The sequence below is a fragment of the Toxotes jaculatrix genome, chromosome 11 (assembly GCF_017976425.1).
Source record: "Toxotes jaculatrix isolate fToxJac2 chromosome 11, fToxJac2.pri, whole genome shotgun sequence".
Classification (NCBI taxonomy): Eukaryota; Metazoa; Chordata; class Actinopteri; family Toxotidae; genus Toxotes; species Toxotes jaculatrix.
In genome coordinates this window covers 21,745,236-21,758,223 of record NC_054404.1, presented here as the reverse complement: position 1 = coordinate 21,758,223, position 12,988 = coordinate 21,745,236, and the positions used below count along the sequence as shown (strand labels likewise).

General features: G+C 39.7%; 1 protein-coding gene across 1 annotated transcript; it reads right to left on the bottom strand.

Annotated features, from left to right (window-relative positions):
- Window positions 1-710: 710 nt before the first annotated feature.
- On the bottom strand, window positions 711-8,720 carry ogfrl1 (opioid growth factor receptor-like 1). The gene is made up of 8 exons (XM_041050491.1): window positions 8,432-8,720; window positions 7,126-7,212; window positions 6,869-6,947; window positions 6,453-6,531; window positions 6,144-6,210; window positions 5,455-5,600; window positions 3,933-4,484; window positions 711-3,211 (listed from the first exon to the last, which is right to left on the bottom strand). Exons 1-8 carry the CDS (start codon window positions 8,603-8,605, stop codon window positions 3,184-3,186), a joined length of 1,212 nt encoding a protein of 403 aa, XP_040906425.1. The 5' UTR covers window positions 8,606-8,720; the 3' UTR covers window positions 711-3,183.
- Between the last annotated feature and the right edge of the window lie 4,268 nt (window positions 8,721-12,988).

The window sequence follows — 12,988 nt, the reverse complement described above, 5'->3', positions numbered from 1 at the left end:
TTTAATGTCAAAAATGAAAGAGTCTGGAACATGTCCTTTCTACTCACACCAGGTTTAGTTCCTGTTGTAAAGTCCTGGACAGAGAGAGAGATCCATCTGAAAACATGTTGTTGTTAACAAACTTAGAAACTGTCAGAGTCAAGGAAAGCTGAACAAGCATATTTCATGGAAGTCCGTTATTTAGTGCTTTTGTACGTTTCCATACTCGTCAGCTCTGTTGCCAGCTTCGGTATAGCTGTTCAGTCTCGAGAAACAGTGCTAGGATTTAAGAAATGATCTAGCACTATTTTTTCACCGAGCTGTTAACAGAACACCACTTACCTGCCATTCGCTTTTTTCCTGACAGTGCCGCTTTTTCCTTTGTTTAGCAGAGCGCATTATTGTATGTGGCATCAATGTGCAAATTAATACTGCATTGGTTCCAGTCAGATTAGAGCTCATGACGTCAGTCATGTTTCAGAAGTCAGGCAGATAATCTTAGTTATATTAAGTGTTTGAAAGTGAATCCCTCTGCGTGTTTAATCTTCTACTGTGAGCTTATTTAACGGTGGTGGCTGTTCAGCCTTTGAACAGCTGTTCTACCACTGAGGTTTTTTCTCTGCCAGTGAGATTATTCCTGCTTCCAGAACAGCTCTGCACCTGACAAACATGCGCTCATCAGCTGAAATCTACATGGAATGAACACTGCTTTCCATTTGACAAAATTCTTAGTCCACATCCCCAGTTTTATTTAAGTGTGGCAAACTTCACATTTTAGGGCAAAAATCCAGGTATTGTGGCCTATGCTGAAAAACACTGAGAAACACACAGGTGTGTTCGTCAAGCATAGTGAATAGTCATCTATGGAACAATCACATTTTAATCAATAAGTCAGATACAAACAATTCAAGTATATATTATCAACTTGTCTTCTATACCAATTCTTATTAGATTTATTCCTGCTGTTACTGTACATTAATACTACTGATACTGTATTGTATATGACTAGAATGAAAACAATAATGTAAATATCAAAATGCTGTACAAGAAACAGGATGTACAGGAAATTATCTGGGAAAGACACTCCTTACAACATACAGTTAAACCTAAAAAATACGAAAGAGGCACTTAAGAATATCTGATATACACTCGCACACATATATGTACATACAATATACTAAAAATTCGGATACTTGAGCCCATGTTATCGCACAATTCACCTGAAAAGTTATTTTTACAATTATATCAGATACACTTGGCTGGGAAGCGATGTAGAGACCTTGTCAGATAATGAAAAGCAGGCCTTATCCTACAGGAAGAACAGCGTAAAAATCCCGATCGTATGCACCATTGCTGCCTCACACTTCACATGGCTTTTAATTTCACAGATATCTATTGCAACCAGGAACCCAGTTGCCTGTGTTTGAAATGATACCTAGGATTCAACAAAATTGCTTTAACTTCAGGCAAATATTGGCCTTTAATCAAAAACTAAAGAGTAGCAAGGCGATGCTGTCAGCTCATGATATGAGGAGGGTGATGATATGATGGTTACACAGCTTTTCATAAATGAGCGTAAAATCTGCTGTAAAATCGCCTTCACTATGCCTTGGGAACCTGACGATCTTAATTAAAACAGAATAAAAGCCTGGCTGTTAGTGGAAAGTTCAGTTAGAATAACAGTCTACATGCTAGTGGCTCCTGCACTCTGATTGGAGTACAGATGTAGGGGAAATAGTATAATTGTGGAGCATGTAAATGTACAAATTGTAAGATACTGACTAGCAAAAATATCAGCAGCTACACTTCTACAAACTTACACCTAGAAGCTTTTATCTGTCGTATTCAGAGGACAAAGTCAGCAGCATCACCACATAATACTGTACTTGTAACCTTTTTGAAAACTACATAGGCTATGTATAACCTGGAACATGGATGTTCAATTTTACATATCAATCAGCCAAATTATTGCAAGGTAAGAACAATGAATCGTGTTTGTGATGAAGCAAGTTCCTGACCATTTGTAGATTATATATGTAGATCAACGATTTGGATAAACCTACAGCGCTTTCAACCGGAAGACACAGATTGTCAAAAAAGTGCAACACACATCACACATCACCTTAAGTTCATTCACAAGCCACATCCAATCACATTGTTCAGTTAAGTATAGAAGACTTTTAGGTGGCACAATAAACCCTTTGGCAGCCATGTTGGAGATGCTCTGATGACAAATTATCATGGATGATTTTGTCAATAATGTCAGCCATAAAACCACAGCAGGGCTGTCAATTTTTTGATTTGAAATTTAAAATTTGATTTTCAATTGGGAAAAAATAAATATTTGTTCTGAAATTATTATTATTTTTTATTTATGTATATATTTATAATAGTGTCTACAATTACATTGCAATACAATTTACAGTTAGGCTGTGTATAATTACTTCAAATTAGTGAGTGAAAAAAGTGATAGTTCTTATTTATTAAAAACCTTTTTTTTTTTAACCAGTGATTTGCTAATCACTGCTACACTGGCTAGCTAACGTAGCTCCATTAGCACTAGCAAATGTGTCTTCCTGAAACGACCCCCACCAGTGGACTCTAAATTAGTTTGCTAGCTAGTTATTTATCTTAAAGTCAAATAGGATCACTTTTGAGTAGAGACTAGAGTTAAAAAAGAGAGAGAGAGTTTACTGTGTCACACTAACCTACATTTTGAAACAGACAAAGCACTACCCCCTTTCCCTTGAGGCAGCAGCAGCCATCTTCCACCCTGATAAAACTAATGCTGTCTAATACAACAATTCTGTCATAAATCTTCTCTTCATGAAGGGTGTTATGTTAAGTCTTTGTTAAAACTGTGTTAAGATGTGCTGATTCAACTGTATGATCATTTTGGAGGCTGCAATTTGCTGCAATCTGTGGTGCCACAAGTGCCACAAGGGCCTGTAAACGCCTCTATCCTTAACTGTTTCCAATATTTTTCCAATCACCAACAATCAAGTCTTTTATTTATTTATTTTTTTTGCTCTATAGTTCTGTTTTTCAGAAGGAGCAACTACCTTCAGCTTGTAGACAGTAAAATTGCAGAGCAGATAAATACTGAGTTGTGCCTGCTATTACTATTACAAGGATTTCAAGTCAGTCTCAAAAAAATATGGTTTGCAGGTATTGCTATGACAAACTAGCCCGCCCTTGCCCTTTTCAGCCAGTCCTCCTCTCGTGTCTGCCCCTAATATCAAAAAAAAAAAAGAAGAAATAGTCATCTCCCTGATCTCTCCCTTCACATTATAAGTTTTACTTTACAGTGCCTGTACAAAGTGAGCTCAGTCCAGCGTGCTGCTTGGTAAAGCTCCAGCTACAGTGTTTGATGAGTAGGCAGGACTGTTTCCCAAAACCATCATGTGACCAACATGCCAATCAGCAGGTACCTTTTGTTCTACAATGTTCTCGAACCAGTAACCACATTTCACACCTGCTACAGTTCTAAAACAGAACACTAAATAAGGCAGTCTTCTTTATGAGGGGTTTCCTGCTCACGGTCCTAATAACAACAAGCCTTTGAACACACGTTTTTGGGTCTCTCTTGGTTTAGATGGTTTTGGGATTTGGTCCAAGGCAAGATTGTTTAGCTTGGCTCAGGATATGACCTCCCACCTCCCCAAACACCCCAGTCCCACATCATAACCCCTAAGAGTTAAACTGAATAATCTGTAATGAAGTACTATCATAGTTGATGGTAAGCCCTTAACCTGAATTGATTCTAATCACATGTTTAGCAGATTCCAAGCTATAACTATTAATATGTTTTACTGTCCTGACCCTGGGTTTCAGAGTCATATGGGTTCTGTTAAGAATAAAGTTCTTCTTTGTTCTTTACAATTGAATTGGTTAATTTTAAAAACACCTGTTTAAAAACCTGATTACAATCAAACCCCATTTTTATTACCTACAAAGGGACAACTTCATTGTACTCATTCCTCCCTCCTCTAGCTCCTGCTAACATCAGCGCTTCCTCCAGTCCGGCCATATTTGACCCAGATCCTGTGCAGCCCTTCAGTCCTCCTCCAGCCAGGTCCTGGCACATCACGGCATCATGGGAAGACACAATAATCCTGCTTCTTGTAGAGGTGGAGGTAGTGCTCTCCTCCTCTCTCCTCTGTTGCTCTGGTGTTGGAGCAGGTGCTCTGATCCCACTACTTCCAGCACCCACACTACCTGCAGTACCAACACCTCCACCTCGCCTTTTAGGTGGTGGACCCCAGAGGAAGGCATGGGAAGGCCTGTAGTGCTGGCGAGCATAGCGAAGCAGGCGTCTGCGGGTGGCCGGGAGGCGAATGGTGTAGACATAGTACTCCAGGACGCTGTGCTGCATGTTTGGAATGGTGTTGTGACACAGCGATTCCTCCAAGAAGAGGCGAACCAGTGGAGCCTTGAAGGCCTCATAGCCCAGTTCGCCCAGGGACTTCAGGATACGAGTGATTCGCAGGTAGTTGTGCTGGGACCTTCAAAGAACAAAAGAGGAGAAGCAAGTGAAGAGGTATGTAGGAGCTGAACGATGGTGCAAACTCTGTAGATCATCATAAAATGCACCATGGAAAAATCACATACAGTGGTACAAAAAAAAACTATGATGAATTATATGAACTTTTTTACTTGAAAAAAAAAACAAGATTTATATTAAGATCAGCTAATGTAATGTTATCAAGGGCAGTAGGTTTGATGTAATGAGGTCTGCTAACCTCAGAATGCTTAAAAGATTAAAACACTTTTAAGAAAAATTGAAGTTGCATAATAAAAATGACTCTAAAATTTTTACTTTTTCAAAACAAACTAGACCAAATTGTCTTTAGTCTTTGTTGACTATGCAGCTATTAAGAATGGTTTGTCTCTGATAGTTGTTTGGCCTGAGAGAAATCTAGAGACCACAGTGTGTCAGATGCAAACATCTTGCTGAATATTTGATGGGATGTTAAAAGCAAGAGAAAGGAATAAAAGTGTATTGAGCAGCTGTTTTATGGGGGAGTGCTCGTTGTTCTTCATGTGGTTCGGAGAATGGCAACAATTAGAATCAGATGCTAAGGTTTAAGGATGTTGTTTGTGACTTGAGGGGGTATGGTAATAGCCTGAGACCTTGCTCGGTGGAAGGGGAAAAACATAGTACACACCACCTGAATGTAACATTCTTTCAGAATGCACTGACACCTCTCAGGCCAGGAAACCATAGAAATAGGATGTGAAAGAAAAAATCACCCTTTAAATTACCATTTAACCATCTGTTTGTTGACTTAAAACATGCTGTTTCACATTTGGCCGCTGATAAAGGAACGATTAAGTTGCATGGGATTTAGAATAATTGCCTTGCTAAAGGACACAAAAGCAGCAATTTGGCAACCGAGTGACAAGTTCACAAATTCTGGCTACGATTTTATCCCCCTAAGCTGCTGCACAGTGTGTTTATGGGTGTATGCCTACTCATTAAGGTGCTGGAAGCGCTCCTGCCAGTTTGGAGCCCGAGCAACATTTCCGCTCTTATCCAGCAGTTTGATGCCATAGAAGTCCAACATCAGGGAGTAGGCCGCCACGAATCTCCGCTTAGCTTCACGAGTGCTTTGGAATTCCTGACAGGATTCAGTACAGTACATCAGAAACCAGCAGACAGGTACAGCATCATCTTTCTGCTTGGCAAGCATTTTGGGTGAACAGATGATAATCATGTGGAGCCTAAGCGCATAAAATATGCGTAAATGCACTCTTGTTTCACTCAAAGCATGTCAGCATTTGCTCAGAGACACATTTATACTTGTTAACTACGAAGTGTAAATTCATTTAAAAACATATTCACATAACCAAAGAAAAATTAAGAGTCAAAACACAAAGAGTTTTACTCAGAATCTTTCTTAGAGGAAGCTGGTTTTGTCCCTTTTGAGGGGCCTGGGTAACTTTGTTTTATACAAGAAACACACCAACTTTCTTGAACACAACATTTTTTTTTTTTTTTTACATTTTTTGGTGGAATGGAAACTATAGTCACCCAAGCATGGTAGTCACATATGCAATGAGGAAGTGCAAACAAATCAGACGGGCAGAAAGCTGCTCAGAGAGTAACACTGACACTGTATGTGGAGTCTACAGGTAAATACGTCTGCTTGTATGCGTCTTACTTTGATCTCGTCCTGAGTCAGTTCATGTGCGTAGAAGTTGAGCCCTTGTTCTCTTAATGGGAACAGCCTGCCAACCAAAGAAGATATGTTTAAAATAATGTTTAAATATACATGCAGGATGTACAGCTGATAAAATCCTCACTTTATTTCTAGTTACTCTTGCTTGACAACTAGGTGGAAAAAAGGAGTTTTGACGTGTCAGTCACTGCGGGTTCTACCGTGCAATTAACGATCCAGTCAATTACACAAAGTTGATGCAATCACACGCAAGGTATATGAACATCAACGCAGGCGGCTGAAACGTCTCACCACTGAATGTAGGTGTGATTGTGCTCCAGTTTGTCGTAGTCGCCTCTCCACTTAGACAGAATCTCCTCTATATAAATACCTGAGAAGAGACGGAGCTAATTAGCTGTCACGCACATTTTACTGTGTATGTGTGTGTGTGTGTGTGTGTGTGTGTGTGTGTGTGAGAGAGAGACAGAGAGAGAGAGAGAGAGAGAGAGAGAGAGAGAGAGAGAGAGAGAGAGAGAGAGAGAGAGCATGTTAAAACACTGGATCAGTCCACTAATTTGCTGGTCTTTCCCAGTCAAACATGACCTTTAGCCAAACAAGCCTGACTAAACCCAAAGCCAACATCTCCTCTCTCCACAGTGGCAGGAGGTCTGCATGCAGAAAGTGTTTGTGTGAGGTGTGTGTGTGTGTGTGTGTCTGTATGAGCTCACCATCAGGTACTAGAGGGATCTTGTTCAGGTAGAAGCGCAGGTTACGGTACTCGTTGGGTTGACGGGACCTTTTGTAGTTCTACACACAAGCGCACACAGAGATCAAAGGGATCACACATGGTGTCTACATTGTGTATGTGTTTGAGAAAGCAAGTGTGCGCACTGTAGTTCCTTCCACATCTTGGGTATTAATGGCATGGCAATGACATAATTTTTTGTTTCTGTGTGTGTGTGTGTGTGTGTGTGTGTGTGTGTACCGGGTAGCTGTGACGGTATTTGTAGAGGTCCCTGGCAGCATAGAAACTCCTCTTCATCTTTGGAACAGACTCTGGGGAGTCAATCAGCTGAGAGAAAGACAGAAGAAAATTAAAAAGAAAGAAGTCAAAAAAAAAAAAGTCTTGGTGCGATGCACGCCTGAAATAAAAACAACTTGTGTTTGAACAGATGCGGTGTAGAGCTCATCTGCCTCTCAACTGAATTAAAAGCACTGACTTTGCTTTTGAGGTTGAGGGCTGCTGTCACCATCCATTTCTTTCTGACAAAGGAGGACAATTCACATCAGTGCTGCCGTGCAATCATTACAAAAGGATGCTAGAAACTAGAATTGATTCTCAAATAAAATCTGGGTCATGCTAACTTCAGCTGGTCTGAAAGGCTTGCAGCATTACACTAAGCCTAATCCTGTTATATTGAACTACATTTAACTGTATTTGAACTACACTAAAAACCCATTTTCGGTATCTTAATATTTAGCATCTTACAGCCATGTTTGTGGCTTTTGTGATGTAATGTAATTTCTGATTGTAGTCATGATAAAAAATTGTGACAAGTCTGCTTTAACCAATTTGAAATAACTTAAAGAGTGATCCTGAACTTCTAATATGATTTGGTGTTATATAAAATTAGAGTCTTTCAAACAGGCCTATTATAACCTGCTGGTTTTAATATTCTGACACAGTGTGCAGTAAACTAATAACAACCTTTCAGCCAACTGTTCTGATAACTCAGGGCACAGGGATCATAATCTTGAGTCTGTCATAAATGGAGTATTTTCATTCCTTCATTTGGAAAAGCCATTTAGGGAATAACCAGCTGTCTTTACTAATTACTCACTCATCACATACAGCACAAGTGTAAAATAGTTTTTAAATACTTTTTATAATGTTAGTATATTTATATAATACACTAAGAAGCTATTTATGTAAATTCATCTCAGATGTTATTTAACAGCTGGCTGTCAGCTGCCTCTTCACTGAGGTGCTGCTTGCTGGATTAAATGCCACAATGAGGAGTGTATGTCAGAGACTGAGGGAAGTTGACACCGAGGGTGCGTATCTTTGCCTTTAACCAAGGTTACATAAAATTGACATATTTTTGAATGAAGTTTGGCGGAAGCTGAACGATCTCCACAACAAGGCAGGAACGTGTATTGGGGCTACGCGGTTGCCCTTTCTGTGTCCTGGCCTTGTCAATATAGTGCGCTGCCCCCCCATCCATCCCGACCACATGCATCTAACATAACCCCCCCCCCACACACCCCCACCCCCACACACCCCACCGTACCTGCGGGGATGTGTCTCCGATCCGGTCGCTCTCCGTCGGGCTGACGGAGTCGGAGATGCCGCTGTCATCTTCAGCCGCCGGCTCGTCGCTCTCTGAGTCCGACCCCCACGTCGAGTCGCATTCCTCAACGGTGCTCGGCTCCCTGAAACGCCAGCTGCCCAACAGATTTCCCATTTAAAAAACATGCAACACCTGCTCTGCTTTACTGTCCTCTTCTTTGCACAAAACACTACATAATTTTGCTCACAACCTCGTGTTTTGGTTTGCAGGGCGCTGGGCTCACAGTGCTCTCAGAGCGGAGCTTTTAAATGGCAGGAAAGGGGAATTTCCAGATCAGCAGCGATGATGCGTGTTTCTGTATGAGGAGGGATTAGTGCCAAAGAGAAGCAGGACGTAGCATTTAAAGCTACAAACCTGTGTTTTGACCTGAGGGATCATTCATAGTCTTGATGATTGTTAGAAAAATCATCAAATGAACTGGTAAATGGCAGATTGTAAATGTAACCAGTAAGATAAAGGACTAAAAAAAAAAAAAAGAGAGAGAAAAGTGGGTGCTGCATTACTAAACATGGCCAAAAAGCCAGTCTTATTCTACTGAATCTATTTAAAGCAGTTGCAGCAGGTATTTTTTTGTCACTTGTATTTACACTATGTTGGTGTTTAGCACAATTTTCAGTTGTCAGTCAGTAAGTCAACTGATGTGTGGCATTAATCAACCCTCATACAAAGTCCCGGTGACAGCAGCATCAGGACCGGAGCTGCGTCACGTGACTCAGGGACAGGAGTAGACACCCCCCCCACACACACACACACCAATGAACAAAGGGGAGCTGTGAAGGAATTTCATGTGTTTCATGTTCACTTCACTAAAACTGGTGAGGCCCTGTGTGATACACAGTATCCTCAAAATCAACTTTCTGCCAGCAGAAGCCAAATGTACTTAATTACTTAACCGAGACTCTGACCCCGTGCTATAGCAGTGTGTACTAGCTCCTGAGGAAATTACACATTTCAGAGTTTCAGTTCTCACATTATATGACAAAAATAAAATGTACAATAAATTTGTCATGTGAACTGCTATAGAGAATGGGGTAAAGCTGGGGTCGGGTTTCACACTTGCACCTGTAATTTTAGCAAGAACCACTGTTCAGAAACTTTTTAAAAAATGATTATCCTGACTCATTTACCCTCTGTATGTCATTCCTAATTCCTTCATTAGATAAAAATAATGATATAATATCATTTATTACATTCACAACAAAATATTTCTAAATGGTCTGTGGTCCAGTCACTGTCTGCTGTCACTGATATGGTAGCTGTGATGTTTGATTACATATGTGATATGAAATTAAACAATACCATGATAGTTGTCTTTTGAAAATCCTTAACCTAAAGTGATTTAAGTTCTGATTCAGTTCCTGTAGTGATGCACAGATATTTTCAATCTGTCATTAAACTGGTGTTAGTTTTTTATTTTAGTATTTGCCAGTGGTGGAAAGTATCAAAGTAAATCCAAGGACAGAAACCCAAGTACTGTACTTAAATACTGAGGTACTTCCTTTGTACTTGAGTATTTGCATATATGTGCATAAATGTATATGAATGAAACTATATACATTTGATTTGCATCCAGCCCTCCAGTTGGGGCCAGAATGGGTGAAACAAGTTTAAAAGTCAGTTACAGAGCTCGGGGAAAAGTCATTTTTTCTAGTTAGAAGAAAAACAACAAATGTTGAAATAAAGTGAAACTGCGATATGAGATCATTGAGACTCGATACTGCAGTATTGACAGTAAAGTCACTGTTGTGTCAGCAAGTACAGGAACAGAAGTGGTAGCGTGGTAGCGCCTGTCACACTGTATGTTATTTGATATTAATATCTAAATTATAAGCAACTTGAAAGAGTGTAATCCTTCTTCACGAAAAGTCGAAAAAAGCTGCTGCCACTGCTCACACTTTATTTTGACTTTAATTTTTCTATTAAAAAAATGGAAGGGAAAACAATGTTTAGAAGCCAATTTGGATATCACACTTGACAGACTTCCGAGCACCATGTGACGACAGCATCATTTTTATAATCATAGATCATTTATCGGCAATGGCGGAAATCCCAGAATCAGATGACAACTGTGATTAAATCAACTTCATTGCAGAGAAATACAGAGAAATGTTTTTGCATCTGTTTTAGACAGCGTGTTAAAATTTGCAGCTTTCAACTTTGTCAGCAGATGCAGGCAGAACCAAAGATCAGCTTTTTCTCATATATATGAATTGAGGAACAAACTGTGAAGATCTCAGCATTCCATCTAAATATGATCCATATGAGCCATATACCACAGCACAAAATAACTAGAGAGACTTCACTGCTACATGTTTTTGTTTACATGTGTTTATATATCTTATACCTTATACACCTTTATTGCTTCAATATTGTGTCAGTCACAAAAGAGTTTTCTGCCAGTGATCATTTTATTGCATTCAGTCCCACCTGCTGTCTCTAATGTGCTCTAGCTACAACATACCAGAGCCTGTGTTTTGGGAAATAATGACACTCATGCTGTGTGGTGATAGTATTAATGTAGTAGGCATCAATGTAGTAGGGCTGCAACTAATGATTATCATTATTAACTGCTGATTAATCTTTGTTAATCATCTTAATTAATCTCTGTTATTCTCTCAGTTTCAGTTAGTTACTTAATTGTTTGGTTTATAAAATGTTGGAAGTGAAAAAATGTTTCTCACAGTCAAATTCAGTTTCCTGAAGCCAAACAATGTGTTTACAGTTTCTACATGCTGTACAAGTCACACACATCGTCACATATCAATACGCTAATTAATGACAATTCTATCATAGCATAGCATAGCAGCACATTAATTCATTATGATGAATAGGTTTTTTTTCATCCTATATATACATATGTACATATATATATTATTATTATTTTTGCTAAGTCTTTGGCACATTTACATCACATAGATATTAAATAAGTAAATAAAATGCACTTGCACTACTGAATAATCAATATTTTTATATGTGAAAGAGGTCACTCGTAGTGAGTCCAGCGAAAACGACAAGCTTATTAGTGACCAGCGGGTGGAGCGTCTGGCAGCTACAGAGCCAGATGTTTTTCTCAAAATGGAGCAAAGAGGAGAAAGAATATTGGACTTAAATTCATCAGGTGGCTACAGACATGGAAGCTAAGTGTCTGCTGGATGTGGGAAATAGGGAACTGTTTGCTAACATGTTTACCATATGAAATTTTATAAAGCCATAAAACATCACATTTGTGTTTGTGATGTGAAGCATGTTCAGGAATTCTGCCTCTAAACAGCCAGAAAACCAAACAAAAAAAAAAGAAAAATGACGAATGCAGCTTTAATGTAACAAAAAAACAAAACAAGGGGGACTTCCACATGATACAGAGATTTTCATATATTTTTAATAAAATTAATGATAAACAAATAATGTCATGTAGTCATCAGTGACAATGACTTTGCTCGGAAATGGTTGGCTGAATGGTACACAGAGGGGTGTACCTGTCACCTCCTGATCTGCACGTAAGGTTTTTATAAAAGATTAGTTAAAAGCATAACTACAATTACAACTCCACAGATAAATGCAGAGGAACAGATTTTTAGGAAAAGATGTGATTGGCTTCTTTTTCTCTTTTCTCCTGTACTTTCAGCATATTTCCCACCAGGGGACAGTGTTTTCAACATAATGCTGTCAGCTCAGTCTCATCACCTGCCCCTCCCCATTATGTGTGTGTGGTAGTGTGTGTTTGTGCATATATGTATTTATTTGTGCCTTGGGTAGATAATCACAAGACGTGGAGGAGGATGCAGAGGAGGAGGTGTATAGTCAGTGTATAGAGACACCCTCATGAACATGCATACAGACGTATACACATTAGGCTCCAGCTGTAGCTGCCAGCACACTTCTAAGACAAGGACTCTAAGTGAAATGGGCAGCTCAATATTCTCTGCCTACTGAACAGTGTGTGTGTGTGTGTGTGTGTGTGTGTGTGTGTGTGTGTGTGTGTGTGTGTGTGTGTGTGTGTGTGTGTGTGTGTGTGTGTGTGTGTGTGTGTGTGTGTGTGTGTGCATTAAAAGCTGTTATATTTCTCCAGGGATTAACTTGGGTGTGTCGCTGCCATTAAAAGCATGTTAGCTACCTAAGCTGACGCTGAAAAACCAACCATCAACCGTGACGATCATACAGCACCTCTGTGAGTGTGTGCTCCTCTGTATGTGACTGTAAGCCAGCGTGGAGTGTTACTCATCGCAGGGCTCACGAGCCTCCTGTGGCTTGCCAAGCTTTAATTGGCGACTCACATGGCAGCAAATAATTATATGATAATGCAGCCAATACACATAATTCCTATAATACTCAAAGCAGCTACACTGTTCATACACAAAGTAACAATACAGGCAGCAAACGCAGGACACACCCTAACTCAGTGTGGTGTCTCCAGTTTCGGTGACCCACTGTAGCACCACTATGGTGAAAGTGCTGATGGACGGGTAAACTGTCCTAGTGTAAGATTATTTCAGGTAA